Here is a 20,489-nt window from a genome sequence, read left to right as displayed (position 1 = left end):
GAAGGAAGACAAAGTCAATGATTGCTCAGGAGATCCTTCCTCTGCAGCGCTTCTCCTTCAGCACTGCTGAGCCTTAACCCAACACGCGGGCTAAGGGGCTCCTGAAGGACGTTAACAACCATATGAAGGCTTCAGAGCACCTCAGGTCTTTTTAACAATGCAGCAATAATGGACAAATTCCTTCACACCACAAAGGAATCACAGGGCTGTAGAGCATTGTGCGCACACTACAATTCATCCAGCATCCAGCACACAGCGATTGCTTTGAAAGGAAACCTGCAGAACATTTCAGTTCTCCACACTTTCTGCAGCAGTTGTATCTCTGTATCAGCCTGACCAGGACAGCACTGACGCTTCCTCCCCTCCTTACCAAAGCTGCTATTTTAGCCTTTTTAGCTGGAGGCTCCTCTTCTTCAGTGCTTCTCCGAGGATTCACAGCTGCCACAGCAGAAGGAGAGATCTCAGCAGCCTTCCGCTTCCTTGCTCGCTTCGTGGGGCTGCTGGCTTTGCCATCCCAAGGCTTCACACAAACGTTGACCTTGGCTACAGGAAGAAGAGAGAGCTGGTACAATTGTGCCTTGAGAGGAGTCCAGGTTGTCCTGTCATTCCCACAGCTCTTCTCCACAGTTAAATACATCTGGCCAGCAAAATTACATTGCTCTTTCCACAAATCTCAGCAATATCTTCCACAGTAAGTGCTGCATACCAACAGTCCCACCAAAGGAACAAAGAAACTGCACAGCTACACCATATTATAACCCAGACAAGGGAAACAGCCATACAGCAGGAGAAAGCAATACATGGTCCCTCTAGAGAAAGGAAAAAGCAGGAGCTACAGACAAGAGTGTGCAACCAGACGCTGTGCAAGCCACAACAGACCCACAAAATACATCCAGGGGTTTATCACACAGGTAAGTCTGCAGCTCAGTGCCACTGTCTGTCCCTCGTTCTCAAGCTGAAGTCTGGCTGGAAGGAACACAAGTGAACTAAGAAAATAAGCATTTCCCTTTCTAGCACTAAGCAAAGGCACGCACCCACCATGAGCACTCAGGTCCCTTTACTTCCGAGGACCACCTCACACTCAACACTCATTCATAGTTCTCTGCTCCTGAGGTTGGGCTGATGGTTTCCCTGGCAGTGCTGGTGCCCACCGTGCTGAGATTTCACTTAGGCCTTTGCAAGCTGATAAGCTGAACATGAAGGGTGGATTCAGGACTGCTAAGCTCTGCACTTTTACCTTTGACTGTTTCTTTAGCAGCAGCCGGCACAGCAGCCACTTCCTTCTTCAGCTTCTCCGGTTTTCTCAGCTGTAGCTTCTCCTTTATTGTCCCCTCAAGGCTCTTTGCTTGAGCTCTAGAATTTGGTGTACTCTGATCCCAGGGCTAAAAAGAAATAAAGTAAGTGCAAAATAAGAACAAACACCAGGGGGAGCATATGAAGGAAATCAGATTAGAGATGTTTCAAAAATGGGTTAATGCCTCTCTGCCAGATATAATCAGATCAATTCTGAGTTTGAGGAGTGCAAAGCTGTCTGGGAAAGCCATTGAAAGTATTAGGATTGTGAAACATGGCTGCAGCTCTTCACCAAAGGCAGGAAGGTAGGAATGCACTCATGATGGTGGCACATGGTGAGCAGTGAGACACAAGAACATGTGAAGAAATTGTGTCACTGTGTCCATCTTCAGAAGGGACTCACCTCTGCGGGTGCAGAGACAGCTTTGGGAGCAGCCCTGTTCCATTCCACAGTCTTTTCCTCTTCTCTTCCAGGTGCTTTGAAACAAAGAAAATCAATTGGTCAACAGCAAGCATAGAAAGAAACCTGAGTGCCAGTGTTTCCTCCATGTGCTTATTTCCTCACATTCAATAACAAAGCACAGACAGAGGCGGCATCACGCAGTCCATACAGTATCCAAGCTCTTCCCTCCTTCACATGCTGTCTCTTCACAAAGCCTCTCTCACCTCCCCAATGAATAACTCACCCCCCTGACCTTTCTGACAGAGGTTGGCCCCCATGCTGAGGAATCAATCCATGCTTTTCAAATACATTTACATATCAAACTAAGCAATACAAGCCAAAGGTGAAGGCAACCTTGGCATCAACACACAGAACATGCCACACCAAAACCATGGCAGAAAGAAAGTACAGGAGAAACTGAACTACAAAACCTCACAGCAAATGAATTTTCCAGAATGAAGCAGGCAGACACCATGGATTCGATGGAAAAACACATGGATGGACATCCTGGCACTTCCTGCCTTTGCATGTTGTAAGAAACAGCCCAGGCAATTCTAAGCAAACTCCATTTGCTTGACAGGGGAAGCACTTCAGCAGAGCAGACAGTGAAGCACCTCGTTACCTGCTGGCTTTGCGATCTGCTGCATCCGCAGGGCTTTCTCCTGCTTGATTTCTTCCAAGCTTTTAATATGCATTTCTTCCAATCTCTTGATTTTACGCGGTGGCTCTTCCAGTTTCACTTTATCAGGCTCAGGTGGAGGGAAAATTCTCTTCTTCTTCCATTTACCCTTAGCTCTCTTCTCAGTAAGAAGCTCTTCTACTTTCTGCTTCTCTTCCTCCAGGTGTTTGTGTTTCCTTTCAGCCAGGGCTTCCGAGTAGCTTTTGATATGAACTGCAGGGGAAGGCCTCACCCCGGAGCTGGGATCCTCCACCTTACAGCACCCTTCTGCCTGGGGGGCAGCTGGGGTTTCTCCTCGCTGATTCGCTCTCTCAAGACGGATCTCTTCCAGAGTTTTGACATGGATCTCCCCTGCTGGCTTGGCACCCTTCTCTGCCATCATCAATAAAGGAGAAGCATAATGATTAAAAGAGAGTCCAGCGAGAGCTTAGGTTTCCAGATTTGACATAATATTACAGAATATGCGTGTTCCCAACAACAACGCACCCAGGAAAGAATAAGCAGAAAGCCTAGAGAATCTGTGCAGCAAACACCGATGACCATTTACCTCTCCTTGGTGCTCTGTCAATCTTGATCTTCTTCTCCAGCCTTTCTGCGAGGCTGCGTTTCAGCGGAAGGCCACTGACAACAGCTACAGAGAGAAAACAACAACATTCCTAAGATAATTCCTTTGGAGAAAGATTTTAGAACAGTTAACCACAAAAAAGTCTATCTCTCATGGAGCACCCAGCCGCCAGCAACTGCTACTCCAAAACCAGCAGTACAAGATAAAGGTTCACTTCTGTGAACGGCTCTATTCCCCAACACAGTGCCAGCTATCTGAGTATTATCAGAAGGATAACAAAGTAGGGCATATGAACTCACCACTTTGTTGTTTGGTTTTATCCTTTTGTTTCTTCAGTTTGATTTCTTCAAGTGTTTTTATTCCAGCATTCAGACTGTCATCTGGGAACACAGAGCAGTGAATGAGACTGAAGGACAGAGGCACACGCTGAGGACCACAGCTCTGCAAACTGCCTCCTGCTCAGAAGCATGCAGAACAAACCCTGTCAGCTCTCCCCACAGCTAAGAGCACCATGGACCTGACGTCTGTCTGATACCCTCCTTTCATCCTTCTTGATATTAAAAGTAGGCTTTATCCCTTACTTTAACCCATCCACATGATTCCTCTATCAACAATGTGGCTTTAACCAGTGGTTGAAAAGATGCACATACAGGCACTTAAACTCCATGCTGTGGCCTCATCTTGCTCTAATGAAGTAAACAAAGGAGTTTACCTACCTAATCTGAAAGGCACATGAAGATACGAGGTAGGAACAAGATCATGGAAATAGCTGAGTCTATTCAGCAACCCTATGTTCTGTTGTGCTTTTACAACAAATTGCTTTGGAGTTAATTGGCAGCCCACAGTTAATATTCTTAAGTACAAATGGAAGTGATTACAGACAGGTTCCTTATTTTAACAGCTATACTTACCTGGTAAACCCATAGAAGCAGCCTAAGTGAATAGAGTAACTAGTAAAGAACCGGGAAAAGCAACCACACTCACCATCATCACATTTGTCATCATCTGCAGCTTTGATTAAAACGGGAGGATGTGTAGCGCTTGGGACACTCTCTTTGTTTTCCATTTGCATCACTTCCATCAACTGTGGAGAGGGATCGGACTGCACGGAAAGCTTGCTCTGCTGCACTGTTATCTGAGCTGCATTTGGATCGTCACCTGCAGACTCTGGTGGACTTGGCAGCGTAGCTACAGGAAGAAAAGGATCAATTTAAAACTATGATCCTAACCTTACAACCACTGCACAAAGATGGCAGGCAAGGATGAAAACCCACACAGATAAATGCTGAGTCTCCACTTGCCCATCCAAATGGCTTCTCTGTGAACAAAGAAATCCCCCCCTACACAACATTCATCTCCCTGACACCCAGTAAAAGCTTAAATGCAGGAGAACAACCTGCAAGGCAAAGGCCACAGGAGCAGAGAGAAGCTGAGCATGCAAGATAAAACTGAGGTATCAGAAGCGCACAAAGTTCAGCTGTGCACCTATCTATCAGCTCGCAAGTGAACGTTATCTGGCGTTCTTTATGACACTATACCCACCTGTGAGTAATAGAGTTAATCTTTCATTCCTAAAAAAGACAAACTCACTTTGGCTTGGTGGAAAGAAAACCCCATTGAGGTAACGTCCCTTGGTGTGATGGAAGGCACAGTTGGATTTCTGGCAGCCTCCTGGCTGGTTCTCCCAGTAGCAGGAAATCATGCTGCGAAATTTCTGCAGACAGAAAGGAAGAAAAGCTGATGGTAATGTGGACATAAGATCTGCAAAGGGAGACTGAGCTCCAGATGGTGCCAGTGAGCAGACTGCCACAAAGCAGCACTCAAACACCACTCTGAAGAGTGCGCAGGCTGGGAGCACCAGGCTCACTGAGCTTTCCTAGCATTCTGTGGGTGAGGACACCAGTTTAGAAGGGGTTAAACTAACACACCTTGCAGAATGCTTGTCTGAATGATGTGGTTCTTTAGCAACTGTTGAGAGAACACTGTTGGTATCTACTACAAGAATATTCTGCTATGATATACCATTGCCATTGAGCTCTCTTCCCTCTGCTTCCTCCCAGCCCCCTCTTAACAATAGGAACCATCATCATTTCAAAGCAAATGAACCTAATCTGCAAAAGCACATCAGCCCACCTAAAGAAATGAGAAGTGGGTTTGGTGATAAACTCTGAGGAGCCAACACTCACACTGATCTCCATGTGCCTGAACCTGCAGACATTCCTGAAGCAGCGGCCCTCCTTCCACAGCGTGCAGATGGTTTCATTGCCCAAAACAGCTTCACAGTGCCTGAAGGGACAGTTGTCTCCCTGTAACCCAATGGAAACCAAGAGAGGAAAATGAACTAGTGCAACCTGAGAACTGGCCGTGCTTTGAGCTCATTTTTAGCTAGTTGCTCTATTGTACAATGCAATTAGTTATGAAGTTTGCTGAAGACCAGTAATACTTCTAAGTATTCCACCCCGTCCTCTTGACTTCAGAACTGAAAGAAGGAGAAATGAAGGAAAAAACCCAAGCAGCCCTTTTTACAAGTGGAATAGAAGTAGAAATAGCAATCGTCTCCTTTCTTCGACATGCTCGACGAGCGCACAGAAGCAGTTCTGGTCTCGGGGATCTCTGTGCAGCTCTTCCTGTGCTCTCTCAAAGAGCTGGCTCGTACTTCCTTGGACTGAAAGTCTTCTACTGTCTTGATCAGTGAAATCTTCTTTTGAAAAGGAACCCTAAGCAAAACACCGACAAGCAGAAAAGAATGAGGAATGCCCACCCGTCTTCCCAGCTTTCTTCTGTTCATTCAATCAGTCTTTCTGGAGCAGTTGTTTCAAAACATTGCCCTCCTCAACACTGGTCAAACTCTAGTAACATCACCCTGACTCAGCACAGAGCCCCTGGGCTGCACGGCTGCAAGCCCTCCAATGGAGCCCCTCCTTCAACACCACGAGTGACAGCAGTGAGTAACCCCAACACATTTGTCTGACCGCTGCAGGTCTTCAAGCTCACCCACCTGGACAACCTCAGCAAAGACAGCGATCTTCAAAGCCTTGCAGTTCACTTCTCCTGTAGGCTGAACCAACACTGAATCCGTCAATTAAGAATAACGGGGTAGGAAGAATTTTCCTCCTCACTTTGCCAATGTCAAATTCTGTAAGTTGGAATTTCTGGTCTTCAAGGATTCTTCACCTATGAAGAAAACACTAAAACCTTCCCCTGTCTTTGTTACCTGTACAGCAAAAGCATGCCAGTGCGTATCAATACACAAATCCACACACATATGCCTGAATACTGTAACTCAGCACTGCATGGAGCTGCAGCACGTTCTGCTCAGCCACAACAAGGGTTTGGGTTGGTTTTTTTTTTTTCTTTTCTGATGTAAAAATCAAATATTTTGGTATTTTAGGTTTGTTTTGTTGGTTTTTTTTTAAGGTATCAAATGCAGTAAAACCTACAACCAGGACAGACAGAAGATCAAATTCAAGTGATTCGGAACTCTTTCATTAAAGTGCTGCACTTTTCTGTGCTAAGCATTTCCGACAGTCAGTAAGGAAAGGCTGGAACCTTTTACTCACACAAACACTAGTGAATTTTCCAAAAAAAAAAACTTTCTTTCAGGGAATTTTCCCAAATCTAAACTAAAGAGAGGAGAAGTCGGGCTCTCAAGTTAGTTGCTGGACTGACTGCATGACAAAGGGAACAAAAACAGCACTTAAGGACAAAGTTTCCTTCCCTCCTCCAATACTGATAGAAATGCTGCCTTTTACCTTTCGTACCTTCACATCAGATTCCTCTCTGGCAGATTCCTATGCTTCTAACAACCTCGGTGCTGCCCTGCACAGACGCCGGGCACCAACTGTCACTGGACTCTGCACCGTGGAACACGCACACAGCTCAGCACTTCTGTTCTCCTCACAATTGGAAGGGTTCTGGAATCGGGAGCATGAAGCGGACTAGAAATACCTCACATCCCTCTGCTCCTTACGAGCCCTTCCATTTTAAAACAAGATAACCCCAGACACATCTGTTAGCACAGCAGCCCAAATGCTAACCAGAAAACACAGTGTGTAACGCCGAAAGTACCAGTTTAATGCCATGCCACAAACCCTATTTAATTGTGCAGGTGACCGCCCCTATCAGATACTTGTGACCTCCCTGACTCCAGCCCTGGTGCACGCAGGCACCACCTGCCCAATACCCAACATCTCCCCCCTCTTTATCATCTCCAGCCCCTGTAAAGGTTCCCCTGCATACTCCCCGTTACCCCAAAGGTGATTTGCACATTTAAGGCTATTCCGCAAATGAATCCATCATTAAACATATGCGAAAAACAATGAAACTGTCATAATAACATACCAAAGAGATGCAGCTGCAGTGACTACAAACCTGAAAGCACACAACAGCAATCTGCCTAAAAATTGTGAAATGCTGTATGGCAACACTTAGTCAACTTGTAGAGAACGGTGCATTCAAGTTCAAGATAACAGCACAGTACACAATGGAGTTACAACTTCTCCAAGTTCAATGTAACACTATTGTACAGAATCTTCGTGGCAATCCAGTTCTGTCCAGTGTGCATTATAATGTCACACTCCATAACCAAATAAGAAGACAAAAGCATATTGGCTGTGCAGAATCGTTCTGAATGTCCACCACTGGGGGACTATCCAGGAACAAGGTCTCCCCCGCTCACGAACTATCAGTCCGGCATGAAGGCTGGATTCCCAGTTCGGACCTTCAGGCACATTGGAGCAACGCTGTCTCATGTGCCGTTACCAGCAGCCGCTGCCCAGTGCTGACGTCAAATCACTGGCTGCACTGGAGACATTAACCAAGGAGACATTGACCAAAACCGGTGCTGAGATGTTCGGATCCTCACGGTGCACAGGATGGCTCCTCATTTGGTGCCGGCTTAACCCAACGTGCCGGCAGCCAGCAGGGCCCACTTGGGGTCCCGACACAGGCGTATCCCCTGCCCATGACGAGGAGTGGCATAGGGTCTGGGAGCCATGGCCCTCCATCAGGTCTGATCAGGTCCTGACCTATTGGTGTCCATTCGGTCAGCTGATGGTCTCCCATCCAATTCTCTCACGCAGGAGGAGAGCGTGTGGGCACAGCTCAGGCCCCTCCAGCCCTCGTCCCTCTTTGAGCGCACAAAGACGCCCCTTCAAGGTCTGATGTGCACACTCCATAATAGCCTGGCAGGTGCTGCTGCCGGGAATGCTGAAGATATGCTTAATGCCCCAAGCTGTGCACCAGCGTCCAAAACATGCACTTCTATGTCCTGGGCCATTGTCAGTCTTTAACTCATGAGGTGCACCCATGACAGCGATGGCCATGCACAACGCTTTTATGTAATGCATGGCGGTCTGTCCAGATTGTGCCACAGCCCAGAGAAAACCACTGCATGTGTCAGTTGTGACATGCAAGTGACGGAAACACCCAAACTCTGGGAAGTCTGTGACATTCATCTGCCAAACCTCATTTGGTCTCAAACCTCTGGGGTTCACCCCTGCAGGAAACAGGTTAGCCATAACTCCCGCTCCTCCTTGGCCGATTCAGTTAACTTTCTAAGAGCACCAAGGGTGGGTAGCAGCTACTGCGCCTCTTCGTCCCCTGCAAAAGCTCACAGAACTCCATGCTGGCTTTCTCTAATGCTGACCAACTCACACAGTGAGAAGCTCCGTCAGCCAGACCTCTCCGCATTATCCACATAATAAGCAGATTGAGGTCCTCATCACACACTCTGTGTCATTTCTTGTCAGCATGTCCTGTCCCATCCCTGGCTCTCCAGCAGGACTGTAATGCTGGGGTGAGCAACACTGGGCACTGTCAGTGTGTTTTTCTTGCAAGCATCTTCCAGGGAAATACGTGCAGGCGTTCCCCACTCTTGGCTGTATCTCTGCAGTGCTGGGTCCTGTGTGAGCAGAGCTCTCTGCCCCAGAAGCCAAGTCACTGCTGTGCAGAGCTCAGCCTCGGGGTGAATGTGCTCCTGAGTTTGTCCCAGTGCAAGGACAACCTTCTCATTGCCCTTTAGGAGCACCTCTGGTGCTGATGGGTGCTCTGCTCTCAGCAACCACTGGATACACGGCGCCAGACGCGTGTGTGCTTTGTCGCCTTGAGCTGTTTGCTCTGATCGCATCTCACCCTGGGGAGCCGGGATTTCCCTTTGGTCTCGGTGTCACTTCGAGACCAGTAGCAACACTAGGGGTCAGAGGAGAGCTGCTGAATGTGTGAGCAAAGCTGCTAATTGAGAAGGAGATCGCACGCGGGTGACTTCGAAACCCGAATTAATGAGCTTACCTTCACCCTCCTGACTAATGCAGACCTCATGCAGCCCTGGGCCTGCCCTTCTCCAGCCTCCTGCCTTGTTTTGCCTACTCATAGGAAAAGATTTAGCACAGCTCAGAGCCCCAGGCAGTGCTTGGAATGCCAGCAGGAAAGAGCTGCTGGTGTCCACATAGCTCAGGACTGCAGCAGTGGGGCTGCTGGACCTCAGTGTTCTGAACACTCTGATGTGGAAGTGATTGGCAGATGCTGTGGCCGGAGGGATGAGGTGCCTGCAGGGCGTCCTTTGGAAGAACGTTTGGTGAGGATGGATCCTCTGAGCCAGCATCGGGCACAGGGTGCTGGGTGCAAATGCCAGTGCTGCCCCCTGTCATCCTTTTGGTTTTAAAAGGAGTACAGCTCCGTTTCCAAACTTTGCCAACCACAGGCTGGCTGGCAGCTTGAAGGAACTGCCATGAAATTGGTCTAATGAAGCGTTCCTGGCAGAGCTTCAGGATGGAGAAAGTGCAGTTTGTACTCAACTGAGCTGAGGTCCAATGAGCTGAGTTTCCTGGCTCAGAGCAGAGGCCGTGAGCATCACGTCTCACAGTCTGTGTCACCTGGGCAGAGCCGTTAGGCAGGGGCTGCCAGTGGGAAGATGCCAAAATTTCCATGAAGATGATTGCTCAGATATGCCTGAGTTCAGATGGAGGGGCCCATTGCCCTACCAGGAAGTGGAAGATGCTTGGGGGTGAGGCAGCTCGTGCTTTCCCATGCCTGTAGGACCTTACAGTGCTGTGCCTTTCCACATACCTACCCCACCTTCTTTCTTTCCCATGCAGGGGGCATCATTAATCCAGTGGGTGGCACCAAGAATGCCCGGACAGCCCCACTGCAGTGCGTCTCTGTGGCAGAAGGACACACCAAGCCTGTGCTCTGCCTGGATGCCACTGATGAACTGCTTTTCACTGCCTAAAAAGGTATATGTTGGACAGAACAGGTGTGGGGGCTGCTGGCTTTTTATGCGCTAGTCTCATAGATCTCCCCAGGCTGGCGTGGGGAATTGGGGTGCATGGCAGGGATGGCTCCTTCTGGGCTGCTCCCCTGTCCCTGCCTTCTGATGTCCAGGTGCTGGAGCAGGCTGGCTTCATTGCCCTGGAGTGGAGCTGTGGGTGGTGGGAGGTAGCGCTTGGGAAGGAGTCGGTGCCTCCACGCCACGGAGGAACTCCCCAGCCCAACTCTCTCAGGCACATTCTTCTTCCTACAGACGGAGCTATAAGATGTGGAAGTTGGTGACGGGTCAGGAAATTGCTTCCCTCAAGGGTCACCCAAATAATGTCGTTTCCATCAAGTACTGCAGCCACACGGGGTTGGTGTTCACCGTGTCCACGTCGTACATCAAAGTGTGGGATATCCGGGACTCAGCGCGCTGCATCCGCACCCTGACGTATGTAGTGGGAAGAGTGGCTGTGGGGGACTGTGGGCAGCTCTGGCTTTGCAGAAAATGGTGTGAGGAACTCCTGGGGTCCCACAGGCTGGAAACAGAGCCCAGCTGTTTTAGGATCAGTGCCTACAGCTGTAGGAAACAGGGAGGCTTAGGGAGATCTTGGAATGGAATCTGTGGGGACCCTCTGCATCAAAGGCTCTAAGGAAAGGACCTGGAAGAGCTTTTCAGCCCTTCCTGGGGGTGGCCAAGAGCTTCAGCAAGAAGGGATGGGGATTTTCGTTTTTGCTTCAACTAATATGCCACAGGAAGACAACCACATTAACCCAGCTGTATTTGTTGTTGTTGTTTATCTACAGCATGAAGCATTTCACTTGGAAAGTCTCTGCTGCCACTCATCGTACAACAGACTTAAAGCACAGCACTTGGCACCTAGCAGTGCTGTGAAGGGTTGGAAAGGCAGCGCATCATTGTGCTGAGGGCCAAGAGACGGTTCAGACAACAGAAGCATTTGTCCACATTTCTGACATGAAGGCTGTCGTCTCCCGATCCGGCGACAAATCAAGGCTGCTGTGTGAAAGTACCGTGCCTCCGCACATGGGAACAGACGGGACTCACACACAGTGTGTAACACCGAATGTTCCAGTTTAATGCCACGCCACAAACCTACCCAATACCCAACAGGGGGGACCAGTCAATGCTGCTCATCAGCCATCAACCCCAGATGCTGGAGAAGGCAGACCATGTTGTGGTGCTGGAGCATGACACGATGGCTGAGATGGGGACACCCACCGAACTGAGGACCCGCAATGGACCCTTGTAAGAGGCCATGCTTTTTACATTACTGTCTCAAAGTTTGCTGAAATGGACAAGTTCAGGCAAGTCCTGACCAAGGTTCCAGGACTGAGACACACAGGAACCAAGGTTCGAGAAATCCCTTTGTTTAGGAGATGGACAAGTCGGGGAGCTACCAAAGGGAGATAAGATACTGATTAATGGCCCTTAAGTGGTCTTTTGTGTTGGCCTATCTCAAGGAAGATGGCCATCTCTGAGGACTAATGTCCCTCAAGTGGTCTTCCATGTTGGCCCATCTCAAGGAAGATTGACAACTCTGAGGAAATCACAGGACTCTGACCTGAGCGGTCCCGAAATGTCTCGAAGGCTGGAAAGAAGGATAAAAAGGGCACGGACAAACCCCAAATTTGAGGTTTTTTGACACCAGATGCCTCACTATGGAAACAAGGATGTTTTCTGTCATCAGATGCCTCTCTACGCGAGCGCCTGCATGCTGAAGAAGATGCCTGCATGCTGAAGAACCTTTGTGGGCATCTAGGTATCTGACCTCAGATTCCTCCACCGTTGTCCTACTGCTGCCTATTATCTCTTCTGGGATTGCTGCTCGAGACTCTGCTCTGAGGGACCTCGCTGCCCAAGACTCCACTTCCTGAGACCTCGCTATTCTGACCATCTTCTCTGCGTTTCATCGATCTGTGGCCTGCTACTTCGCTGCTGCTCTCCCCTACACTTATTTTGCCCCGGACCAACGTTAACAAAGTGCTATGGGACGCAGCTGCATTCAGGAGGTGACTATTCCCCGCTTTAACGTAATTCTTGCTCTTTTCTACCTTTTTCTATCGCCAACTTTCCCTTCCCCATCACCCTAATTTTGGCATTTGTCCCTCTCCCTTCCCCATCTCCTCAACTGTCAATTATTTCCAATAAACTGGAATCAACTGTCTATTATTTCCAATAAACTGGAATGTATTTCCAATAAACGGATCAACATTTGAATGTTCTTCTTCTTAATCTCACCCGGGCATAACATATCAAAAGAACCTTTGCCTCACTCCTAAATTGAAGCGAGACAACCCTACAGCCGGCTGCTGCAGCACTGAGGACCACAGGGCAGCTGGAGTGGGATGCGATGGGACATGGGGAGCTGTGGCTGTCTCTGCTCCCCGCTGCAGGATGGGAAGAGTGGGATGCTCTGGGATTGGTATGGAATAAAGTGGAGATGTTTTGTAGAGGAGCAGGTTGGGATGGGGGGTGTGGGCAGCTCAGCCTCAGTGCATGGTTGGTTATGGAAGCTGGGTGTCTGCCCTCAGAATGTGGCTGTGGCAGCACTGTGGGTTATGGGGGGGAAGCACAGCTCAGCCCAATACTAGATGAACTTTCCAGTCATGTCTTCATGCCAAAGCGTTGCAGATGGCACAGGGAGTGCAAAGGGGAGGAGGAGAGCAGCAGTGTGAAATGGAGCAATGGGCAAAGAGTGTGGGGTGGGGGGAGGAGGGATGAGGAGAGGTCCCCTCATCCACCCCAACCCTGAGCACAGCACAGAGCAGAATGCAGGCAGGCTGAGCACAGAACAGCCCAACACTTTATTTCACAAGAAGCAGCACAGGAAAAGCATAACAGCATAGGAAGCAGAGGGAGATGTGAGAGGTAGAGGGGATGGGGCTGTGTTCATCACCGACCCCAAATGCTCGTGTGGCCAGTTGGCCCCTTGCAGGCTGAAGCACAGCACTCAGACGGTTTGGTTACTTCCTGTGTGAAGAAGAAGAGATGGTGTCCCATAGGGCCACGTTCACATCCCAGCCCTCAGCTCCCTGCAGAGTCCCAGCCCAGCCCTGGTGCAGCACCACAAGGAGCACAAGGAGCACAGGGACCCCTTCCAACCCCCAGCCCCACACTGCAGCTGTGCTCGAGTTGCTGGTTCCACCTTCCTGGCCTGTAAGGTAAGAAGAGCCATTGTCTCAGCCCAGTTTGTAGGAGGGAGGCAAGGTTCTTTGATATGCGTATACCTGGTGCGGGATTAAGAAACAACGGTTCAAACATTGGTCCAACCAGTTTATTACAAGACTTTATCAGGGAGATGGGGAAGGGGAGGACGGACGCTATTATGGTGTAGGGTGATGGGGAAGGGAATGCAGTAAAAATATGAAATAGAAGCAAGGAGTCTCTGTAGGAAGCAAGAGGGAGATATTCACCACCATGGATCCATCGAGGTTTGTAGTTCAGTCATTGGTCTTCAGTCGTGGTGGGTCGTCAGGCGTTGTTCTGTTAATGGTGACCACGATGACAATTTCCAATGGTAGCACCAACTTATTTATATGTCCAAAGTGGTCAAGTCAGCTCTCTTTGGAGTGACAGCTCGAATCCAAAGTAGTTGAGTCAACACTCCTTGGAATGGAAGCTTCTGGCTCTGGGATCTTAGCAGAAATTCCTTTGTTCCCATCTTCTGAGCCTTGCCAGCAGATAAGAGGGAGCAGGGATACCCATCCGCATCCTGTTTTTCACAGGGCACGATGGCTTCATTACCCAGATTTCCCACACCAAGCTGGAGCTATTTAGTCCCGGGCCAGATCTTCCACTCATAAACAGTCCTGAGCACTCTTCTGGAGGCAAACAGCTCTGAAGGAAGGTGCTTTCAAATATTCAGATACCCAGAAAGTGATATTGATTGTCACACGGTAGCACCCATTACTTGCCACTTCAATAAATCATTGAGAGTCTTCTCACAAGAAACACCTCAGGAAGCAAGCTTGGAGCCAGAAAACAAGGAAGGACTCTCACAGCCATGACCCCCAGCCCTGTTCTTGCTGTGGGGCATGGAGCAGCTTTGAGCACCGGGAAGGGGAACCCTGGGAGAAAGCGGGGACCCCAATGCTGCCCTGGCACTGGGCAGAGGTGGGGGACAGCGCTGCCCTCATCACTCACTGGGCGCCGTGTTGTAGCCTTTCTCCTTCTTCCCTGCAGACAGAGAGATGCATCAGCACAGGTTCACATCACAGCCAGGCTGAGGGCTCCTGAGGGAGCCTCAAATCCCCCCACAGCCCCCACTGTCCTCCTACACCCCTCCACTTTTACCTGCATGGCGTCTGTAGATGATGAATCCAACGCCAGCCATGATGGCAATGGCCACAACGGCGACAACCACCCCCACCACGTTGGGCACCAGGCTGGACTGTGACCGCTCTGGGGGAAAGCAGGGCTGTCAGCAGGGGAAGGGGCAGCCCAGAGCCCCCCAGCCCCACATCCCCTCACTCACCTCATGAGTAGAGGCTGGGCTGGGGCAGGCTGGCGTGCTCCACGCAGCACTGGTACTTGTCCCCGTGCGGGGCACGTACCTCCGACCGGAGCTGTTGTAGTGCACGAAGATTTCGCCATCCACGTACCCCACTTCAAAGAACCAGGGCTGCTCGGGGCCAGATTCCGTCATCCCTATTTCAAAGTACTGCATGGAGTGGAGCTCTGCGGGGTCGGAGCGCGGCGACCCCCCCTTTTTTATTAATTAGCAAGCTACTGCCTATAGAATAACAACACTACTTATATTAAGAACATAACCATTATAACTCAATCAAGACCTCGATTGACAATCCTCTAGAAGTGAAAAAAGAGACAAGTCAAACACAGATAACAACATTACTGTTAAACCTACTAAGAAGAACAAACTCGTTTGCTCTGCAACCTAAGTTTCTGCAACCTGGAAATAAATCCATGAGGGTCCCATTGTGTTCACATGTCACTAGTTAGGAAAAGTCTTCAACTTTCATATACTCTGATATATTGATTTTTAATGGCCACTAACTATTGTGCAACAAATGCTTTTAGGATGCTCATAACCATGCCTTTGAGCTAATAATTGATAATTGAACTTTATGAAGTTGCATGTCAGATAGAACCAGTTTTAGAGGACAAATGTGCTGGAGTATCACTAGGGGCATTATTACTTATTGACCCTTGAGAAACAGCAAACCGTGTTGGTGGTGGCTGCGACAGGCGGTGCCAGCAGGGCCTTCCCTGCTTCAAAGTGCACCTTTCCTCTCTCACCCATCACAGATTCTCTCCTGCATTCAGGGTCTGAAGGATTTCTTCCAGTTGTACACCATATCCGCATGGCCAGTGCGTGATACAGAGCCCAAGTGGAACAGCTGCCTGGAAAACAGAATAAACTATCAAATTTAGTTCTATTAGTATGCACTTTTGTCTCAAGTGATGCATGGTCATATTTTTAAAATCCCAATTAGTTGGGTGTAAGAGACGTATCCATTCTACAATACAGGGTCATCCCTTTGCCTGGGATTCCTTTCCAGGTTTTGTCTTTGCAAATTAAGAAAAGCTAATTAATAGGCTAATAACATCATGAGTGAGCAGTACTAACATACTAAAAGAGCTATTCCCATAGATTACAGCACTGATTACATCAAATCCTTTCTTTAACACACATTTGATCTATGGATAATGCCTAAAATTCTAATTCTTGAGACTGCATTGGTAACAGAAAATCACACACTATGTCAAACCATTACTAATATTATTTATAACACCGCAAGTTACAAAGCAATTCCACTAGGAAAGAAACACACAAACACAGTTACTATAAAGGCTGGATGCTATTTTCTGCCTTGAGATGAGACCAACAACGTATTCTGGTGGTGTTAGTAACAACCGCACAAGATTAGAAGTGTCTAGTGTCATATGAGTATCCTCAGTGAAAATCCATTGAATGATTTGCTTAGAAGCTTCAGATCGTATCCCATAGTCAGTCACAGTCTTACCAGCCTGCTGTAACAATTTCCAATGATGCACTTCCCACCGAGCAGCTCCCTGCTGATCGTCTATCAGCGGGCAAGCGAGCTGAAACACAGCTTGACACGGTCCCTCCAATATCATGTCTCTAATGACTCCAGACCAACGCAAAGGTGGAGGATCGCTACGTGTGGGGGGGAATCGCATAGACAGGGGCTGTAAAGACATCGGTGAAACGCTCGAAGAGACTGATGCCTCCTTCATACGCAGTTCTAAGTCCTGCAGCTCCTCAGTTAATGTTTTATTATGTTCCTCCAACGCTTTCTCATTCCTACCATTATCCGAGTCGCTTTCACTCTCAGGAGCTTCTTGCTGCTCTGCACACCCCTCAGCCCCCCCCCACCGCACCTTCCTCACCAGCCAAAACCGGATCTGCCAGAGACGTTGAAGAGGTCGAGGACGGGGGATTATTCGGGGCTTCTGCGGCAGCCCTGACTTGTGAGGCTGTTGAGCAAACAGAGTACGAACCTCCTGGTAACAGGGAGTCAAGTTCTGACCTTGACTGAGCACTAGGTCCGGATAGAGCTTGTACCACAGCAGCAGCGAACTGCCGCTCGGCTTGCATATTCTTCAATGTATTTATTTTGTATTCCTTATTTTTGGAGATAACAAAGTCCCACATATGGTCGACTATTTCTCGCCATTCGGCTACAGTGAACATCAGTGCCACCTCCTGAAGGTGTCCATTCATATGAGCCCATTTTACCAGCTCGGATATGCATTTAGGAGATACCTGCTCCCCTCTCTTAGAGAGAATACATTTGAGCAGTTCCTCCACAGCTTCCCACAACATCGTGGCTTGCAGAGAACGGGATGGTACCCCGATGAGAGGTGAGTGCCAACCCCCCCCCCAGTTCTTTATTGCCCCCGCACCGCGCTGTTAGAGAGGGGAGGTTCTTTGTTCCTTCTCTCCCTGGGTTTGTTCCCGCTGTCACCGAGTGAGCTCTAGAGAGAACTCCGTGACACAAACTCATTGCAAAGTCTAAGCTAGAAGAAGCGTCACCTCAGTGTATCCCAGAAAAAGAACAGCGTTGAGATTTTAATTGGTTTTGGTTTTTTGTTTTATTGAGGGTGGGTTGTTTTTTGTTGTTTTTTTAGGGTTTTTTTGGGGTTTTTTTGTCTTTTTTTGGGGGGGAGGGTAGGGGGGTGCGAGGGGAAGGGAGAGGGAGGGGACAGTTGTTTGGTTGTTTTTCATATACAATAAAGCTATGCAATTCCGCTGTCAGTCGCCTCAGAGAGTTCCCGAAGGAGCTCAACCACATTCTGCTCAACATCGAGTTGTTCCATTGAGTGGAACAATGGTAGTCTTGCAGATGGAGCAATGCAGGAATTCTGACAGGACCTCCAGGTGTATCCAGTTCATCATCTGAAAGCTCCGCAACCAAATTGGAAGGGACCAGTCCTCTTGTGCCATCTGTCAGCTCTCCCTGAAACCAGCCATTCTCACCCACATCTCCAAAGACATTACGCATTGTCCGGCAGTCAGAGGAAGCTCGTTTTCTGGGTCCTCATTAGGACCCTCAACAGGAATGTAGCTGTGTCGAGCTAAGAATCTTCAAACTGCTGGTGATACCTGTCCTGGAGAATGCAGGATGAAGGACAAAAGCTCTGCTCTCACATTCAGGGCCATCCTCTGACAGAAGGCAGCACTCAGGACTGTTCCCAAGGATCTCTTTCATGGCTTTGAGTTCAAGCTCCAGGTCTTCCAGATGACCTTGAAGACTTCTGGCCTCTTCAATGGCAGAATGGAACGGACTGGAGCTATTACGGAGACTCTTGTTTGACTGGGTCAGAGTCTGTCTCGTTGCCTTCCCCAGCTCCATCTGCTGCTTCTGCTGCTCTCTTTTCCCTCTTGCGCGCTCTGTGAGAATGAGTTTCAGAAAGCACTACTCACTGACAGGAAATAAGGGGAAACTTGAAAGACTTTGCAACCTAAGTCCTGGCAGTGTATTGCCAGCGGCTGATTTGGCCGTCCAGGATCCTGGCACCACAAATGCTTCATTGCCAAATGCAGCAATAAGGTGTTCTGGGGAAAGGCCAACTCACAGGTAGTTTTTGAGCACCCATATCACAACACCAACGGCCAGCACCAGCGCAGGCAGCAGCATCGCTGAGACCGTCACCGGAATGCGGCGCTTCCGCACAGATGTGTGAGCAGCAGCCTCTGTGCTTTTGCCTGTGTTCATCCCTGGAAGAAATGAGACAATGTCCCACGTTACCTTCAGCTGCGCTACAGATAATCTCTCAGTGTGCTTCATGGACCCAAGAGGTCATTTTGTCAGTGGGTGCCTCCGTCTCTGGTGCCGAAGCACCGGAGGACAAGAAGGATTGCTTCCACCTCTCGTTGGGTACGAAGAGGCTGCACAGGCACTACCCGTGTCCTCCTCTGGGCCGAGAGCTGGGGCTGTACTCTGGGGTCTGGGCTTGGTCTGTGGGGAGAGCTACAGAGCAGAATCCCTCATGCTTTTCCCGGCATGCGTGTCCTGAGCTCTCCTGTGGGACGCCCCCCAGGCTGAAGGTCAGGCTTCAGCCAGCACAGGGCACAGCCAGAGCCAGCCCAGGGGAGAAACACTCCTGCTTCTTTTACATGTGCTCTATGCTCACACGCTCAGGTCTGGCTGCTGACCTGGTGTGCAAGAGCTGGCAGCAAGAGCCTGCAGGCACGCAGTGACTCTGGTTTGTGACACCGTATGATCATGGGACAGAAATTACCTGGCATGCTGGTTGGTGCTGCCTGCATTCCTCTGTCTGGGATGGGCAGTGTGGGATATCCACCTTCCTGGAGTGCATCCGGGACCGGCAGTGTGGGATATCCACCTTCCTGGAGTGCATCCCTCTCACTTTGTTGGTCCGTTCCTTTAGAAAGAAAGCAGGGCAGTAGGAGTGGGATGTCACGTGCCCTCATCAAAAACTGAGCTTCTCCAATCCCGAGCTCAGGTAAAGTCCAGGCCCCCCACCCCCAAGTACACTGTGAGCCCCTCTGTTACCCAAAGGCATTTGGGCCCTCCCAGCTATTGGACAATGCTGACTCCCTCACACCTCTTGAGGAATCAGCTCCTGTGCAAGGCCCTCACATTCTGTGCTGTCACCAGCCCATCACAGCCAGGTAGCTGCAGGCTGAAATCCAAGCTCTAACACACCGTCCAAGCCTTCAGAATTAGCATCTCCACCTCATTTCCAGCATTAGCAAAGGCAGCCAACCCTGCTCGGGATGCTCCTCCTGCCTTGAACTTGCTCAGCTGCACGGAGGGCTTTGGATGAACAGAAGCACAGCGCTTGCCACTTGCTGCCATCTGGGTGCCAACGACTGCACAAAGCAGCTCTGACAAGTAATGGTTGTGCTGGGGGAGCAGCTGCCTCTGGGTCTTGGCTGGATGCAGACCATCTGGCAGCAGACCAGCTCTGGTGCTTGACAGCACCTGCAAGGTGATACATGGAACACGGCTGCAGCACGGCTCTGACCCATTCCTTCCTGCTGTGCAGGCTACAGCCTGCCCACACCTGCATATCACACCTCAGCTTCCCAGGTCCCACAGTGAACAGACTGAAGTATACCCACCACGCTCTGCCTTCTCCATTTCCTTCAGCAGTCGCTTCAGGAGACGGGATGAGCCCTGAGAGTATTTTCCTCGTTTGGATTCATCCTCTTCTCTTTCCGGACCTTAACAGAATGTATGAAGTTAAATATCATGTGCATGAAGTTTTGAAGATCAGCGGCGAGTCAGACAAGTCAGTGAAGACAGAGTACTCACTGCTGGGATTCCAGCTGGGCTCCAGCACAGGAGGAAACCGATGACCGGGCAGGGCCCACACTGGGGGCACTTCTGCAACCAAAGACCCATGAAAAGTTTCAGTCACACACTACAGCATCAACTGAGTAGCAGAGCGTACAGGGGACTGTGCCATGAAATGGCACTGAAACGGGCAGCAAAAGCTCTCTAAAGAATTTCAAAGCTATGACGTACCTGCGCGATCCGACAGAGTTTCAGTTCCAGATCTCAGAGAGGAAGCTGGATCAACTCCTCTAGTCAAATCTGCAAATGAACACAGGACAAAGCAACTGCTACTGAGCATCCCTTCAGCCACAAGGTCGCAGGATGCAATTAAAGCCAGGGATTCCTTCACAACACTATTCTCTCCCTTCCGCACAGGGAAACAAGGGGCCTGGGAGAGCAGGAAGGATGCAGATAAGGAGTGAGACCTCACGGAAGTCATCAGGCAAGGA

General features: G+C 49.5%; 2 protein-coding genes across 3 annotated transcripts in view; one reads left to right on the top strand and one right to left on the bottom strand.

Annotated features, from left to right (window-relative positions):
• The window catches only part of LOC146756747 (uncharacterized), a 252,104-nt gene that overhangs the window by 93,468 nt on the left and 138,147 nt on the right, over positions 1-20,489 (top strand). The gene's annotated exons all lie outside the window — the stretch shown is intronic.
• The window catches only part of LOC146756751 (uncharacterized), a 3,338-nt gene continuing 150 nt past the window's right edge, over positions 17,302-20,489 (bottom strand). Inside the window, exons 1-5 of one of the 2 annotated variants that reach the window (XM_085524178.1) lie at positions 20,230-20,317; positions 20,017-20,088; positions 18,977-19,925; positions 18,311-18,452; positions 17,302-18,125 (exon numbers count right to left, since the gene is read on the bottom strand). In XM_085524178.1, the coding sequence (XP_085380304.1) occupies positions 18,029-18,125; positions 18,311-18,452; positions 18,977-19,169 (432 nt within the window). In that variant the 5' untranslated portion in view covers positions 19,170-19,925; positions 20,017-20,088; positions 20,230-20,317 and the 3' untranslated portion in view covers positions 17,302-18,028. Of the gene's footprint in view, positions 18,126-18,310; positions 18,453-18,976; positions 19,926-20,016; positions 20,089-20,229 lie in introns of those variants that run through there. The other variant, XM_085524177.1, reaches the window with a different exon arrangement.

Source organism: Coturnix japonica, chromosome 26 (assembly GCF_054131305.1).
Source record: "Coturnix japonica strain WE chromosome 26, WE-NBRP24, whole genome shotgun sequence".
Classification (NCBI taxonomy): domain Eukaryota; kingdom Metazoa; phylum Chordata; class Aves; order Galliformes; family Phasianidae; genus Coturnix; species Coturnix japonica.
Note: the sequence above shows the minus strand (reverse complement) of the source record. Positions and strands in the feature narration are given on the sequence as shown.